This window comes from Tursiops truncatus, chromosome 7 (genome assembly GCF_011762595.2).
Source record: "Tursiops truncatus isolate mTurTru1 chromosome 7, mTurTru1.mat.Y, whole genome shotgun sequence".
In the NCBI taxonomy this organism is placed as follows: Eukaryota; Metazoa; Chordata; class Mammalia; order Artiodactyla; family Delphinidae; genus Tursiops; species Tursiops truncatus.
In genome coordinates, this window is record NC_047040.1 from 73,789,291 (window position 1) to 73,805,873 (window position 16,583).

The following is a 16,583-nucleotide window of genomic DNA, read 5'->3' on the forward strand; positions in this document are numbered from 1 at the left end:
CGGGTTCGTGCCCTGGTCCGGGAAGATCCCACGTGCCGCGGAGCGGCTGGGCCCGTGAGCCATGGCCGCTGGGCCTGCGCGTCCGGACCCTGTGCTCCACAACGGGAGAGGCCACAGCAGTGAGAGGCCTGCGTACCGCAAAAAAAAAAAAAAAAAAAAATTCTACCCACAAACAAATATGTGATGTATGAAAACAGTTCTTTGTTATATTGACAATATGGATCCAAATATAGCTTCACATATTAAGTATGTCAAGGTAAAGCCAGGAAGAGCATACACTGAACAGACCACAGAAGGTTCTTTTGAGCAAAAACATTCAAATTTCTTCAGCTGGTATACCCAAAGGTAAGTGTATCGAAAACATAATTCATCTGTTTGTGAACAGAGTTGACATTTTTGGTGGAAACTCTTTTTGAATAAAAAGAGATTCTTTAGACTGGCAGAAAACCTTTCAACATTTTTCATTTACACAAAGCATTGCATGAGGCATCTAGCATATTTAGTTTGGTCAGCAACTCAATTAGTCCTTTGGCAACTGACTTGTGTTTTATCCCTCACATGGCTCTGTTTTGAAAATAATTATCTCATTTTCTACTCATTTTCTTATCTCATCTGCAATGTCAATTATTTACATAAAACATCTTAAATATGTTGCAAATATGTAAAACTATTTCCCCTTCCAACTCTTAGTTATTGTTTTGCTTTTGTGTAATTAATTGGGAGTTAAAATTTAAACAGGAAATCAGAACTAAAGATGCCCAGTTTTACCATCAGCTCAACAGCACAGGTTTGTTTGTTTGTTTGTTTATTTTAATATTAACAGGAATATAGCATGATTGACCTCCAGAGACCCAACCCTAACAAAAAAATTTATGTATATCTTTCTTAAGAATGTTGTGGAGGAGATTTGGTTAGGCTAGTGGCCCCGCCTCTGGAGATCCAAATTCTAATCCTGATTCTCTCACTAACTGGCCTGGGATTTCTGGACAGGCCATCTTCCTTACCAAAATGAATGCAAAGGATATTAGGATTTCTAAGATATCTTCCGGTGTGCCTAAGTATTGTCATACCTAAGAATATGTGCTCAATTTGGATCAAAGAAATATTGGAATTTTCCCCAAATTTACCAGTGTTATCTTGAGGTCCACATCTAGGACTTTATTCTTTTCTCCCCCCACCCCCCGCCCCATAGAGGTGCCGGATCCCCTCCCGTTTTTGGACAAGTCTCGGACAATTTTTTCTTAACTCTCTTCCTAACTGTTTTAAACTCATTCTCTTCCCCTTTCTTTATGTTTCCCTCACTTTATTTCTACCTTGAAATCTTTTAGAGCCCATTTTTAGCATCTTCATCCCCGTGAATGCTGCTGAATAGTAGTATTTTCACATAAAAGAACTTTAATATTTTTCCGTGCTCTATTTCTGCTTTACTCATTTCAACTCCTCTTATTTGGTCCCACATTAGAGTAGGTTCAATGATTAAATGTATTTTTGGTTACTGCGGTGTGCCGTGACCTAGCCTCTATTTCTCTGCATTTTTTTCTTTCTTTTTTAATATCCACATGAGTCTAGAAGTTACTAGTATGGCCATTTTTTAAAGTGCAATTTAAAAGCACAGAGTGAATGGAAACAACATCCATGTCTAGAATCGAATAAGCATGTGACTTCCTCACTTAAAGTTTTTCCACTGACTCAGATTGGGAAAAACATTATACAATCATCTAGATCAAAACCCTGCCATCAAGGAGTATTGTATCAATACTATTTCAAACTGTTAGGTAAACATGCAGGTAGTGGGGAGGGATTTCACCAAGGTGAAAGCTGTGTGTTTCTGAGGTCTTTTAGCCTAGGAACTCAAGTAATTTTCTTTCTTTCTTTTTTTTTTTTTTTTGATGAAAAAATAGCAAATAAAGGATCAGCTTCTCACTGATTATACCTACTTGTGGACCAAAAGAGCTGGTTATGATCAAACTCAGCCTTCATGAGTATCATTGTGCTTCTCCAAGTACTTCCGTCTTCTTTTCCAGTTACCTGTTACATGGCATGTGGAAACTTGAAGGCTTTGTTCCAGCACAGGGTGGAAAGCAGGCAATTCAAAAGCCCATCTAGTGCTGAAGAAGGACTCCAATCTAATGTTGGACTGTTTCCCTGAGTTAACTTTTGGTATCTCAAATATTGTGATTTTTAAAAAATCTTCCATTCAAATGTTCTTAATTTTGAAAATTTTGAACTAGCATGGAGAAATAGTCACCAAGTTCATTGTCATAGTCACAGTGTCTAATAGATTTACTAGATAAAGACATCAGTTCCTCCTCAGTCTTCATAATATTTTTCAAATTTCCACTTTTGATATGGCTTCACTGGGTCACAAGCAGCAACTTTCAGGGTCTTCTGAGAGAAATTTCCTTCTAAGCATAACAACTGGTGATAGTTTCCAAAAACAATGTGATTCACCTGGAGAGAAACATGATCTGAGAATGAGCCACAGACTGAATTTGACAATCGTGATGTAAGAAAATGAAAACCAATAAAAAATTAGGTAATTACATTTTTGATTTTTCAGGAATTCTCCTGAACAAAATTAATAACATAAACACAGGTTTTAGGCAGTATTAAGTTTGTCTTTATCTCAAACTAAGTTCTCACATTCTCCTAGCTACAAGACTTTTAATTCTTCATGAGACAAAAGATGAATTTTCTGATAATATGGCTGATAACTATATTATTTAAGGAAATAATTCCAGATGGCATTTACTATATTTGATCGCTGGCTGCCTCACTGCTGGTAGTAAGAAAAAATACACACCATTATAAAAAGTGTGTTAGTTAATTTCTTAAGTCTGTGACTTAGAATGCAAATTTGGAATAAAAAGTGCTAGAAATGATGTATTTTATTTAAGAGTTTCCTATCATGATCTCTGAGAGTACATAATGTCTGATGTCCAGAAAGTCCAGACGTGATTAGAGAAAGTCATAGGTATTTCAGAGGTCCTACTATTGCTTAATATTTATTGAATGTCCTAGAAATGGTCGATAACCTACTTAGAACTTGCTCATGGGTTTATAATTTTTTCACTTACCAATCCTCTCAATTACCCATGACTGTGACAAAGATCATTCTAATTATATATATATTTAATTATTTATATAATATATATATATATATATGTTGTTTTGAAATGCTTTAAAAATTTATCAAACAGGGGTGACTTCATAATAATTTATTTTAGAGATGCTCTTACAAAAACAATGTCATCCTTGTAGGATTTGGGGAATATGATGCTTGAGTACGCTCAAGGTTTTGTAAAAGAGATAACATTGAGAAGATCATTCTGGATTTTCTACAATGTTCTGCTCGTGGGTTGTAAAGAGGTAACTAAATAACTTGTCCCCAACAAAAAACACAATGTGGAAACCGGTATTGGAGGGGCATTCTATATCCAAATCCTAGACGCCACCTGTGAGACATTTCCTTTTAGGTGGCCACAGTTCACAGCATTTGAGGAGGGCTGACCTAGAGGACACCTTTTAAATGCAGATTCAGAAATGTATAATTTTAATAGCTCACTGGTATCCGGGGTCAAACTCACTGTCACCCTTCCGCCTTCCATGAAGCTCTCAATGCCTAATGCTTTCTAAAAGAAGAGACATGTTCCTGTTATTCATAGTCTTATTCTCCATTTCTTTTGTTTTTTAAGACTTATACATCTTGGGGGACCTAGGAGGTTTAGTATGAAAACTACCAAAATACTGAAAAAAGAAGAAGGATAATTGTCAAGATACTCACCTCCATGACATCTAGCGTCGTGAAAAGGGGAACCCAAGGCAGAAGGCAGCTATGTAACACGTTACAAAGTCATAGGCACAAACAAGGTAGGGGAACAGCTTTCTAATTTTTGCTAGCTTAATTTAATTACCTTATTTACAAATTGGCTTACCATTAAGGAGACCAGTGTTGGGCCTATATAAAAATCAGCGAATAAAGGCCTAAGTTCTCAGTGGGCCCAATCCAGTTTATAAGTAAGCCCTATGTAATTTAAGGACTGTCAGCTCCTAAATATTTTCTCACCAGCCTAATATCTTTTCTGATAACAGATTCACTTCTGAAGATGAGAAATGTATTCTTTTTCTCATTCGCAATCTCAATCTTTCCCCCTCTCTCTCTCCCTCTCTCCCTCCCTCCCTCCCTCCCTCCCTCCTTATCTATCTATCTATCTAATCTATCTATCCATCTACCTATCTCTCTCTCTCTCCCTCTCTCTCTCTATCGCTCCTCTTTGCCACAGGGTTAAGAAAGCAGAAGGTAAGATGTAATTTATTCAATATGTGTTGACAGATTTTCTTAACACTATGCAACGTGAAATTAGCAGCTCACACACTGGTAATTCCTAATTTTTCTGAATAACTCGATAATAACCATCATCACTAAAAAGAAAAAAATATTGTCCAGAAGGAACTGAAATATAACAGGGATGATCTATAGAAAGAAAGATTGGAGGAGGTGTTGCTTAGGTCCTAATTTTGATCCTGAGCAGGAAGAAAAATGTCATGAAGAGAACAGTCACTGGCTGTGACATCAAAAAGAATGGAGGCGCTCCAAAGAAAAAAGTGTGCTTACTTTGGGGTTCATCCCTGAGCAAAATGATGGTCTCGCATACTCAATGCATTCAGTGGATTTGGTGGCTACCTGCTAGTGAGATAGCAGAAAATTTGAGAAGGCAGGCTTGAAATTATTCCTGCCACTCCAAGATCCTACACCAAAGCTTATGACTTTGTGTCCTATTAAAATATAATTGGGGAAAACAGAAGACTTTGAGAGTGAATAGGATAGAGCACAGATGTTCTGGTAAATATTCACAACTGGACCTCTGGTAAAACATCCCCGATTTGTAGTGTGAAATAAAATTCATATTTATGGCAAGACAAGAAAAATTTAAACATAAAAATTCTTCTCTGCCCTTTGGCCTCCCCTCTCCCCCATATGCATTGTGTCTCCACATTATGCATTGACCGAACCTCCCCCATCAGCAGGAATACCTGCTCAACCATAAACAACAACATTCTTCTAGCATCAGCAACTCCTTAAAAGAGAACAGTCCTTCCTGATCTTGTGAAGGGTCACATGACCCACCACGACGGCACTTAAATCTGGATTGTGTAAATTGTCAATAATTCGTTATTTAATGTGCAGCCCTGTGTCTCAAAAAATTTATATAAACTGTGTCTTGACTTCTAACAGGCAGAACAGTTCTCAGAGCTTTCTGAGATGCTCTTTCCGGGTTATAATCCTCAAATTTGGCTCAAATAAAATTTTCCAATTCTTTCTTAGATCGACTGGTTAATTTTTTGTCAGCAGTAGCATGGGTATAAATACTTGCATCACGGCTGGTTTCAAGTTACCCATGTGACATTGCTGAATGTGAAGTTGGCAAGAGCTGTGCACAGCCAGCTCCCCCAGGCTGGTTGGAGTTGGCTCCAGCACCCGCTCAGAGCCTAGGCCCCTGGGAACCAGAGGGCATGAGAAAGTCTCTCTACACGGAAAGGAGGCAAGATGCGGAACCAGGTTCACACTAAGTGCAGGGCTTGTGGGAAGCACACTGCTTCTCACTTTTCCCATATACTGTCCCTGTAAACTTTCCTGGTAACCAGTGAGAACCAATTCTAGTCTATACACCTTTCTTCTGGCATTATTAGTTGACTGAAGCAAATGACTTTTAGAAACAAAGATGACAATAGCAATTTAACCAAAAGAACCTGGTGACTGTTCTATTTAAAATAACAGATTTGAAATAAATTTTGTGAAAAGAATAAAAAAAGACTCGACAATTTATAGAAAATATCTGTTTATCTCTCTGTATGAACTTTCACACTGTCTCTATTGTCCCAAACACATTTAAGGCTTCTGATTGAGAAAGCTGACAATGAGGGTTTTATGTCCCATTTAATTGAAAGCTGGATTTGTGGTAAGCAACAGGTGCAAATATTCTCTTACCAGTTCTGGATGAAAGACGGATGTTGATTTATGCAGCCATTTTAGCCCTTTGTTTCTGTTATCACAAGGGTGCAGCCTCAGGGCTCCGTTATCAGGGAAGGGAGCTAAGCACCATTCTCCTTGTTTAATAAGTCTTAACCAGGTGTAATTAAATTGTTGAAGCTGTAGGTGAAATGAATAAGAAGGTGACTTCCAATGGCACATACAAGTAGCAGCTTTGTCAAACGTTTTTGTTAGCAATGCTTAAGAATATAGGCACTCTAGTCAGATGTTCTGTGTTCAAATCCTGGTGTTGTCATTTTCAATTCTGACCATGTGGGCATATTATTTACCCTGTCTAATCTCATTTTTATCATTTTTAAGTTGGATAGCTATAGTGTCTATCTCAAAACCTTGGGGTAATGACTCTCAAGTGTTGAGCACACAGTAAGGCCTCAATAAGTGTTAGTTGCAATAATAAAAAGTATTTAGTACAATTAGTATGTATCTGCGAATGGATGTCATTTTAGGTGTTCTGAATGCCAGACTACCTTGGTGCTTGAAGTATTGGAACATTCAAACCACCACATAATTTAGGCCCCTGGCCATTGGGGCTACAGGGAGATCCAAGTCACAGTCCTAAATTACTTTGATGGGAATTATTGTTTCTTTTTTTTAAGACTAGACACTTGGACTCCTAGAGGCTTTGTTCTATTATAGGAAAGGTTAAAAATCTTTCTTTGCTGGTAGCATAAGGAATCACCAGTTTGCTACTGCGTCAGCATCCCCCAGTTCACAGGAATGGCTCTTGGAGATGTCCAGTTTTGGGGAGCCGCCAACTGTATGTCTAAAATAAATACTGTTTTAGGTAATGGAAGGATGTTTTTAATTTTTATAAATATTTCTCTCCAGTTTTCTTACAACCTAGTACTGTCTACCTGGTCAATATACTCTAAATGTCTAGGTGTGTGGGAAATTTGTTGCTTTGCACCAATGTAAACATATTTTAAGAAAATAGACTGCTGGTAAAATCTATCTAAATACTTTTATCTAGTGAATCATTTGTAATGTAATTGAGATTTAACTTATATTATCAAGTATGTTATTGTGTTAGAACTCTCCATTCAAAGGGTAGTACCTGGACCAAAATTAGCATCTCCTGGGAGCTACTTAGAAACGCCGAATCTCACTCCCCACTATGGACTTATTAAATCAGAATCTGCATTGTAACAAACTCCCCAGGTGATCTGAGTGCACATTAAATCTGAGAAGCACGAACATGTCATAATACAAGGATTTATGTGGCTACTAGGAGAAGCTAGCTCTTACCTTGAAAAGGGACATTTCAACTGGTAGAAAAGTTAATAACTAAGGAGACATTTTAAGTAAGGTGACGGATAGGGCTTGATGGTTCAATCCTAGGGTTTTATTCCTTTTGAGCTTTTTTGGATGAATGCTACAGTCACTGGCTTAATACTAAGCCTCATTAATTCTGCTAAAAATAAGTTAACTTCCTCCATGTTCCTTTACTTTTTATTACTCAAACCAACCAAAAGAAGCAGAAGCTAAAAATGAGTAACAAGACAAAAAGGAAGATGGGCGTTTGTGAAAAGCAGGGGCTCCATGATTCATACTTTTTGTCTCCTAGCATCCCTTCGAGAGACTTAGTGGTTATTGAGAACTTGGGTTTTCAGATAAAATACTGGTTAATCAGACACAGAAAGTCACTATAATGATGAGTCTTGAAGGATTGCATTAGTTAATATTTTACTTTCATATAATTTGGACTGCTTATGGTTTTGTTTTACAATTTACTACTTTATTTCCTCTTTGAATTGTTAATACGTGAAAATTACTTCTTTCAATTGATTTTTGACACTTTTCTCTTTCCTCTGTCTCCTCTTTCCTAATTAAGAATGAATTCCATTAGCTTCAAGTTTACAATCCATAGCTGAATTACAGCAGCTTTGAATTAAGAGGTAGAGATGGGATGTGCTTGAAAATACAAGCAATACCTCTAAGTCAAAGCAAAGGAGTAAGTCTTGGCAAGCCTAGATTCTCATCACAAAAAATTTCTCTGTCCAAGAATTTACCTGTAATTTTAGGGGGTGAGTTCAACTCCGGAATGTATGTTCCTGTGAGTCCTATTTGGTACCCAAACTGATAACCGTCCCCACAGAATGAGTTGTTAGGAAACATATGTTGGAGAGGGAGGTGCCATCACTCAGAGCTCACCTCCAGCCCTGCAGAGTCCTTGCTCTGTTCTCCCTGGCCCTACTCCCTCCCCTAAATATTGTGCTCTGAGTTTGTTGAAATTTTGCTTAGAGTTTTCCACCATGGATCACGAATTGCGCAATTTGTATTACTCCCTTAAGATGTAGGATAATGTGTGTGTGTGTGTGTGTGGGGTGGAATCAGAGAGTAAAATTGCTCCCGTAGATTAATTATTTAAAAATATGTACCATCTTTATTTTCTTTATCATTTTGTCTTTATACGTAATGAGTTACTTTTCTCATTTTTGTCTTTATTACTATAGCAGTGAAAATTTGTGGAGCAGCAAATGTTAGATATTCTTTTACAGGCTTCACATGTGTTATCTAATTCTATCCTCACACCAGCTCTGGAATAGGCACTATTATCACTGTCATTTACCTAAGGGTTAAGAAATTTGCAGTTGACACGTTTACAAGTGATGGAACCAGAACTGGGTCCCCGGTGGGTTGACTACAGTATCAACTACAGTTGACCTTTATTCCCTCAGTCACTGTCTTCTACATTTAGAAGTGGACCCTGTTGTCACCAACCCTATCATTACACAGAAATCTAGAAACTAATTACTGTTTCTGTAGGCGAAAATGAATTTCCCAAGTGAATGATGAATGTCATACCCTGCACCTATCAACTACACCTGCACCTACTATCAACTGTACCTACCATGAGAGAAAAAACCCAGCTCAGCATACCTTGCTGCTCCCATCACAGTCTTCCAGAATGGCTGTGGTGTTTTTGATGGAAATGCATTTACCCAAGGCCTCACTAATAAGCTAGGAAGCAAAATATAAAACATGCGTTAAGAAAAGGTATTTTAAAGTACAACAAGACATTCAGAAAACACAGAACATAAAACTATAATAGGGTTAAAAGATAGTTAAGTTAATAGCATTACTTAGCACTATACAATTTTATTGGTTGCTGTCTCTAACAGAGACATAATGTAATCTTGCTAAAGTACAGCTTCAATCTGTCAATTTAGGCCTGTGATTCAGCCACAGAGCCAACAGAGGCTCTTAATTAACCCTTGCCTGGAATGCTGAATAGGAAAGGAGAAAAAGGTGGCATGAAAAGTAGTTATTTTCTTGTCTCAAGTTTGTCTGATGCATATATTAAAAGTCAGTGCACATACTTGCAACTTAATCAAACCAGCGGTTATGGGCTCTGTTCCCTGGCTGACCCCTCCAAGCTATTCGACTGCTTAGGCACTGAATCATAGATAAATTGAGTCCTTCAAAAACAGCAGATTCCAGCTGACTCCTGGTCGGAATCTTCCTAATGACTCAGGCAAGCTACAATTCATTACAGGAAAGTCACGCAAGTTAATACACAGCAAAGCTTAAAGGCGTTTTCTGGCAGGCCCCCAGGTTTTTAATGGATTTCTAAGGTCCAGTATGGAGGCAGCTTTCTATAAGTCACCATTTAATGTGGAAAAATATTGATTCCCTCGCTCCCTTTGACATTCTGGGCAGGTCTAACGAGATGGTGGGTTAATAGCACAATTTGGGGGCTTCCCTGGTGGCGTAGTGGTTGGGAGTACGCCTGCCGATGCAGGGGACACGGGTTCGTGCCCCGGTCCGGGAAGATCCCACATGCCGTGGAGCGGCTGGGCCCGTGAGCCATGGCCGCCGAGCCTGCGCGTCCGGAGCCTGTGCTCCGCAACGGGAGAAGCCACAACAGTGAGAGGCCCGCATACCGAAAAAAAAAAAAAAAAAAAAAAGAAAGAAAGAAAGAAAAAAAGCACAATTTGGACTTAGATATCTAGAAGAGCTGTGGAGAGCTAAGTGTCTACACAGGGAAGCCCCCTGTGCTGGGAAGTGGGGAAGTCTTTGTTGCCAGGGACTCTATTTGTGTCCTTTTTGTTCCAGGGCGCCTAACAAAGGGCTCTAACCCTGGAGCGCTGTAGGACGCAGGCTATGTAGCTCACAGAGTTGACAGACTTCATAACGCAGTGCTCAGTGGGTTGGTTCTCACTTTTACATGCATAACTTTTCTTGTGAGAAAGTTAAGGGGCATCTTTAGGGTCCAGAAAGTGCAGAATAAAATGTAAAAACAAGAGGGAAAATTGCAAATGCTGGCAAGCAGGGGACCAATAGTGAGCATGGATAAGCCAGAGCTGGAATTGAGGTCGTCCGCACATGATGGGAAGCTAAAAAGTTAGACCCTCAGTGGAATGGTGTACTGGGAAAAAACAATTTACCCATTAGCACAGGGGGACAAATGGGAAGCTAGGTTCTCCCATGGGAATCTGAAACCTTACATCAACCTTCATTTTGGTTTGAGATGCCCACTTACACCACTAGCATTGGCTAGGAACACTGATAGAACCCTCAAAGCACAAAAATAAACATAAAAATCTACCAGTTTTGTTACCTCTGGGATGACTGGCAAGCAAAACATTTCTAGAAGAACAGAATCTCCATCAGAAATCCTCAAAGGAAGCTCTATTCACAATTTAAATTGTGACTAGACAATGACAAGTTTGGGAGGAGACAACCCATCATTAGTAAGTGGGAGCAGTCAGAACCTACAGAAGGAATCCACCACCATGAACTTCAGAGAAAGGGTTAATAAATAGAAGTGCACAGAGGTAGAATACTCCTGGAGTTGAAAGAAAGGAAATGCTGTCCCAATTGCTCTCTGGATCTTAACAGAAATAAATATAAACTCCTGTACTTGTAGATTATGCAGAAAATATCTTATCTTCAAATGAATTTGGAAAACTCTGGCTTCAGTACAGTTGAACAGGTTGCCTTACTCCAGAACTTCTCAGAACCTTCGGTACTGAGTGCAGGTTAATGTTTAGCTCACGGCTCTGAAAGGCAATGTGGTACGAGAGTTTGCCAAATACATTTGACCATGGAATCCTATTTCTGACTGCACAACTAATAACTTTGCTCAGAACAGTGTTTGGGATCGCCTGGTTTAATTGATTTCTTTGTATTTATTTCTCACAATGCCTTCTTCCAAGCACTGAAAGGCTTAGAAAGAGAGAAAACTTTTCTATCCCTTGCCTCCCCTCTCCCACTTCATATGAAGATCTGTTTCCCTTCCCTTCTTTTGGAAATTACTGGAGAAACTGCTTTCCTTCATATAGGAATGGTCTATGAAGTGCTAAGGAATTGTTATTCTTTATCTCATTATGAATAGTTTTGAAAACTGTTTTTTAACTTCTGATTTTTTAAAAATTATATCCATGCTTTTATTGTAAACCATGTCAATCTTTTTTTTAAAATTAGGAAGTACACAAATTTTAAATTATCCATTTTGAATTATTTCATTTCCAATTTAGGAGGTGGGAGTTCCCTATGGTTTATCTCAGAGTTGTTAAACACTAGGCTAGAAGCTGTTTGCGGAGTTTTATCCAATATAAATACGAATTATTGGTGAGGTTCTTTTACTTTATTATTTTCAAATATTTTTGGTTCAGTGAGAAAAGATTTGTTCTTATTTTTAAAAAGTCAAACTTTCCTCAGTGTGTAGGTTTAAAGAAGGGAAAAATATGGAGCAAGTAAAAAAAAGCTGTGGATTTTATTTTCTTGGAACTTTACACGATTATCTATCCAAATTAATGGTCTAGTTAATCTTACTCTGAATCGCCTGGAGAAAGGTTTTTTGTTTGTTTGTTTGTTTGTTTTAATAGTAATAATACTCCCTACTGGTTGCTTCAGAAGGGAGCAAATGTCATTTTATTAAAATTTGTCTAAGGAAGGCAGCAAATAGGGAGGAAAATAGAAAGAATTTGTTAAAACCATTTAAAAAATATTTTCCACATTTTGTTGTATTAAAACTCAGGCATCAGCAGAAGGCTGTTTCATTAGGAGAGCTCTTCAAAAATTTCACGGGAACTATTATACAAGCTAGCCTCAAAGAGGAGCAAAAGATAGTTTTTTAGTTCCCTCTGGTGGTTAAAGTTCAGTAATGCTCTTGCTGAGATTCTGTGTTGTTAGGACAGGAAAAAATTACTACGGTGATAATTTCTTTTTATTTTATCCTGCTCAGGAAATAGAGTCTTAAAAATGTAAATTTATTTTACAAGCATATTATTTGAACAGTGTATTAACCCAGGTTATTCTTGCTAATGAGTTATCTAAGATAAAATATCAGGTTGAACCATCTGAAGTAGCGACTATCGCATTTTGACCTACAAAGGTGGCAATTATGTCATACACAAACAGATTACATATACTTATTTGTCAGTTGAATTTTATAAAAGCAGAACAAATTCTCAGACTGGTTTCCTCTCTTTCTCACTTTTCTGGGATCTCCTTTATATCATCAAGGGGAATGGCTTTACTAAGTGTCCTTGTCATCAGGAGATTTCCTAGGCAGAGAAAAACTGGGTTTGTACAATCCACTTTCTAGGGAGAACTGAAAAAATATGACCTAAAAAAAGATTAAAAATTTGCATTACAGGAGAAGACCTCTAGGTCAAGGCTTGACTAACCATCTCTAAACCCAGTCTATGGTAAGTGTTCTCATATCTTGTCATCGTCTTCAAATTAAGCCTCGCTCCTAGAATGGTTTTGAAATGGCTTTTTTTTTTTTTTTTTTTTTTTTTTGCATTACACGGGCCTCTCACTGTTGTGGCCTCTCCCGTTGTGGAACACAGGCTCCGGACGCGCGGGCTCAGCGGCCATGGCTCACGGGCCCAGCCGCTCCGCGGCACGTGGGATCTTCCCGGACTGGGGCACGAACCCGTGTCCCCTGCATCGGCAGGCGGACTCTCAACCACTGCGCCACCAGGGAAGCCCTGAAATGGCTTTTTGTTTGTTTGTTTTCTCTCTTATTTTTTTTAGAGTTTCTCTCCTTCCTTGACTTTTCTTGGCTTTGTACTCTATCCAACCTATCAAGTTTGGCTTCTTTCCTTTTGGTATGTTACCTTGTGCCCTGGAATTTTCCCTGCTATTGTCTGACAATTTCTGTTATTTTCAATCCCTCTTTGAAATCTCTAAAATTCTAATTAAATCACATCATGCTATTGTTTAACCCTACTCAGCAACTTCCAATTACATTCTGAAGAAAGAGAGAGAGAGAGAGAGAATCCTTACTCTGCCCGCAAGGACCTGTGTATGCATCTCCTTCCTCTCTCTTCACCTTCATCTAGTGCCATCCTTCCCGCCTTCACACCCTGATAACAACATCCATCTTCTTTCCAGTTCTTGAAATCCTCAAACTTTCACCCGTCTTAGAGTTTTTGCACAAAGGGCATCCTCTGCCCACGGCTCTCTTCTTTACAGCTTGGCCAGCGCTTGGTCTTTCAGGCCTGGCCTTCAGTGTCTCCACAGAGTTGACTACTCTAAGAATAATTCCTGACTTGTGGCCAGTTCCCTAAATAAAAGCTATTATATTTTTTATTTACAGTTTACTTGCTTATTTGTTTATTATCTTTCTATCCTACCCAACTTCAAGCTCCACAGAGAAGGGATCAAGTCTACTTCATTCATCACCCTACAATCCAGTTCTGAAATACTGCCTGGTTTCTTGACACTTGGTACGTGTTCGCTGAATTAATCAATGAGCATGGCCGCCTGGAAGCCTTCCTCAAGTTTACCCAATGTATGTAGTCCTCAACCATGCTTGGTCTCCTCTGCACTCATATTTGCTGTTTACTTATAATGTAATAATTCATTCTTCCCCATGCATTTTCAAAAGGGTTTTTGCATCGTCTTTTGACGAAGTCAGATTTTAAATTGCTGCTTGAACTTACCACACCACTTGCCCTCACTATGGGAGCCTTCAAGTCTGGAAAAACATTCTCCAAGTACCACTTGAAGCTTTTGCATTTTAGTTTCTTTCGAAGTTCCCGTTGCTGGGTGAGGTTTCCGACATCTAACCCTTGGTCTGTGAGGTGATCCCCATGGCCGTAGAAGAGCTCCTTGTACTCATCAAGCCAGACCTCAGCCACCCTCACCAAGTTCCGCTCCACTGTCTTCATCCGGTCTTTGGGGAAGGAATACGGATTGTCATTTCGGAATATGTGGCCCACTCGGGAACAGGGAATGATCTCAATTTCGCCACCACACATCCACACCTGGAACAATTTGATGACACACACCAATTATCCAGTGATTGCCCACAAATCATGGGCAATTAATGACAAGAAGCCACCCGGCAACTTTTTCCCCCTGTTGAAGTACTACTCTTCACTTCTGAAACCCTTTTCAACAGAAAATTAAACTCAACAGGTTTATTTAATTTTGTATATTGCTGTGGACCATTTTAGGGTTATTAAAATATATATTTTCTCTTTTCCTATCCTGTATAAATCTTGTTTTTTTCCTAAAAAAATCCTAACAGAATCCCAATGTATGAAATATGTACCATGAGTTCCTGCTTTAGTCAGATCAAGGAAAGGAATATATATTTCCTTTTTTTTTCACTGTCCCCTTCTCACATCTTGGAATGATCTGTATGACTTGTGGCCACAACTGAAGACAATTCTTCCTGATCAAGAGCTCAAAGTAATACCCCTGTCACTATATACACCCCTCTCCATAGGAAAGCAGGCGCTTTGGATGTTCTCCACTATGGCTGCTGCCACCGCTTTCTCAGATATGAATCAATGGTTATATAAATATCCAGAGTTATCTGAGACGTCCTAAGATGCTGTACTATCGCCTGTTGGTGGCCTTCCCTAGTGGCTCTTTTTATCCTTCTGTCACTTGTGCTCTCCAAGATGGCCCGTTACTAAATAATTCCATTATTTCTAATATATTAGGAAAACACATGAGAGTAATTTTGTGTCGAGTATGCATCCCACAGCATTTACATTGAATGGCAGACAGTTATTTCCCCCACATTCAGATGCAGAAACCATGTTGTGAAATATGAGGGAACTCCAATAAATTTCATGAGAGTTATTGATTCTTCCGAATTCAATCTGGAATATGAAGACATTAATCCAGAGACCTTAATATTTCTATGAAATTTCCTCCCAGAGATAGTAACATAACTGATTGTATTAGTAAAATGAAACTGTTTAAAAATGATAAACTCTTAATTGTAAAGAGAATTTGAGAAACACTTGGTGATACCTTGAAAGAGAGCTCCATATTTTCTCCACCCCAAACGTCGAGCCCAGGATCGTATGTTCCCAGTTCAAAAAAGTAATTTTTATCAATAGAAAATAATCCACCTGCCATGACGGGGCATCTACAAAAAGAAAAGTTGGCTTTTTAATCTCGCATGTCATGGGAGCTCAACTTTTAGAGTGGGTTCCCTACTAGGAGGCATTTTAGAATATTTACCAAGTATGGGGAGGTCTTGAAAGAAGTCACACATAGCATCTAAGTGACAAATTCCCTGGTTTATGTGACAAAACTTGATTAGGGTCAGCAAAGATGGGGCCTGGAACTAGGATTCTTACTTGTCATTTATGCCCTGACACAAATTCTCCAGAGATGTTATTTTTAATAAGTTATTTAGTGCTGTTTAAGGAAGACCCGGCAGGCACTGCTGTAAGTGTTATATTTGTATTAACTCAGGCCTCACAAAAATCCTGTATGTAACACTAAGAAACTACAATCCAGGAAAGGTAACAAAGTTTCCTAAGGTCACAGACTGGTAGGCTGTACATCTGGGGTTCAAATTTGGGTGGTTTGGCTTGACTCTATGATTTCTCCGCCACTATACTGCCTCAACTGTACACAAACTTTACTGACAGCTTGTTATGTGGCAAACACTTTTTAAAGCACTTTTTGTATAGTATTATCTGATTTAATTCTCAAAACAATCCGAGGTAGATACTTCTGTTAGTCTTAAAGTAAAAATGAGGAAACAGAGACTCAAAGAGGTTAAGAAACTTTTTAAAAGTCACCACTAGTACCTAGTAGAGTTCAGATTTAAACCCAAAGGGTCTGACTCCAGAGCCTTCACTGCTGTTATTGGTCATGGGGAACAGAAACTACATTTGAGTCAGCAGTTAGACAAGGCAGTCATCACTTCCCATGGTGGTCACCAAGGGCTCCCCCTGCTCTGCCTGAGGCTGGCTGAGTGCTCATCCTGCAGGTCTAGACTTTGGGGGAAGTGTTAGGAAGCTCCCGCCACTTTGGCTTCAGGTCTAAGCTGTGTTCTTCAATCCAGTTTCTCCAGCAATAAAGCCCCAATTATAATTCGCATCCAGCTTCTGTGTCTATTTCTCAATTAATTCACAGAATTTTGCACCCTTCCCATAGAAAGTACAGGATTAGACTCAAAAAGAATTAGAATGATCTCTCTATTACTATTATTTACTCTTAATTTTTACTCATGTTGACTTTAATATTATGTGTGTTTATATAGCATTTATGCAGCACATTTAAGTGGCTTATATTTCTTAGTTTGCAAATCCCAGAGAACAGG

General features: G+C 38.7%; 1 protein-coding gene across 1 annotated transcript in view; it reads right to left on the reverse strand.

Moving 5' to 3' along the window:
• Positions 1-1,202: 1,202 nt before the first annotated feature.
• The window catches only part of GALNT5 (polypeptide N-acetylgalactosaminyltransferase 5), a 37,908-nt gene continuing 22,527 nt past the window's right edge, over positions 1,203-16,583 (reverse strand). The window contains exons 6-10 of the mRNA XM_004316500.3: positions 15,278-15,395; positions 13,951-14,274; positions 8,933-9,013; positions 5,990-6,151; positions 1,203-2,451 (exon numbers count right to left, since the gene is read on the reverse strand). Of these exons, the coding sequence (XP_004316548.2) occupies positions 2,311-2,451; positions 5,990-6,151; positions 8,933-9,013; positions 13,951-14,274; positions 15,278-15,395 (826 nt within the window). The 3' untranslated portion in view covers positions 1,203-2,310. The remainder of the gene's footprint in view (positions 2,452-5,989; positions 6,152-8,932; positions 9,014-13,950; positions 14,275-15,277; positions 15,396-16,583) is intronic.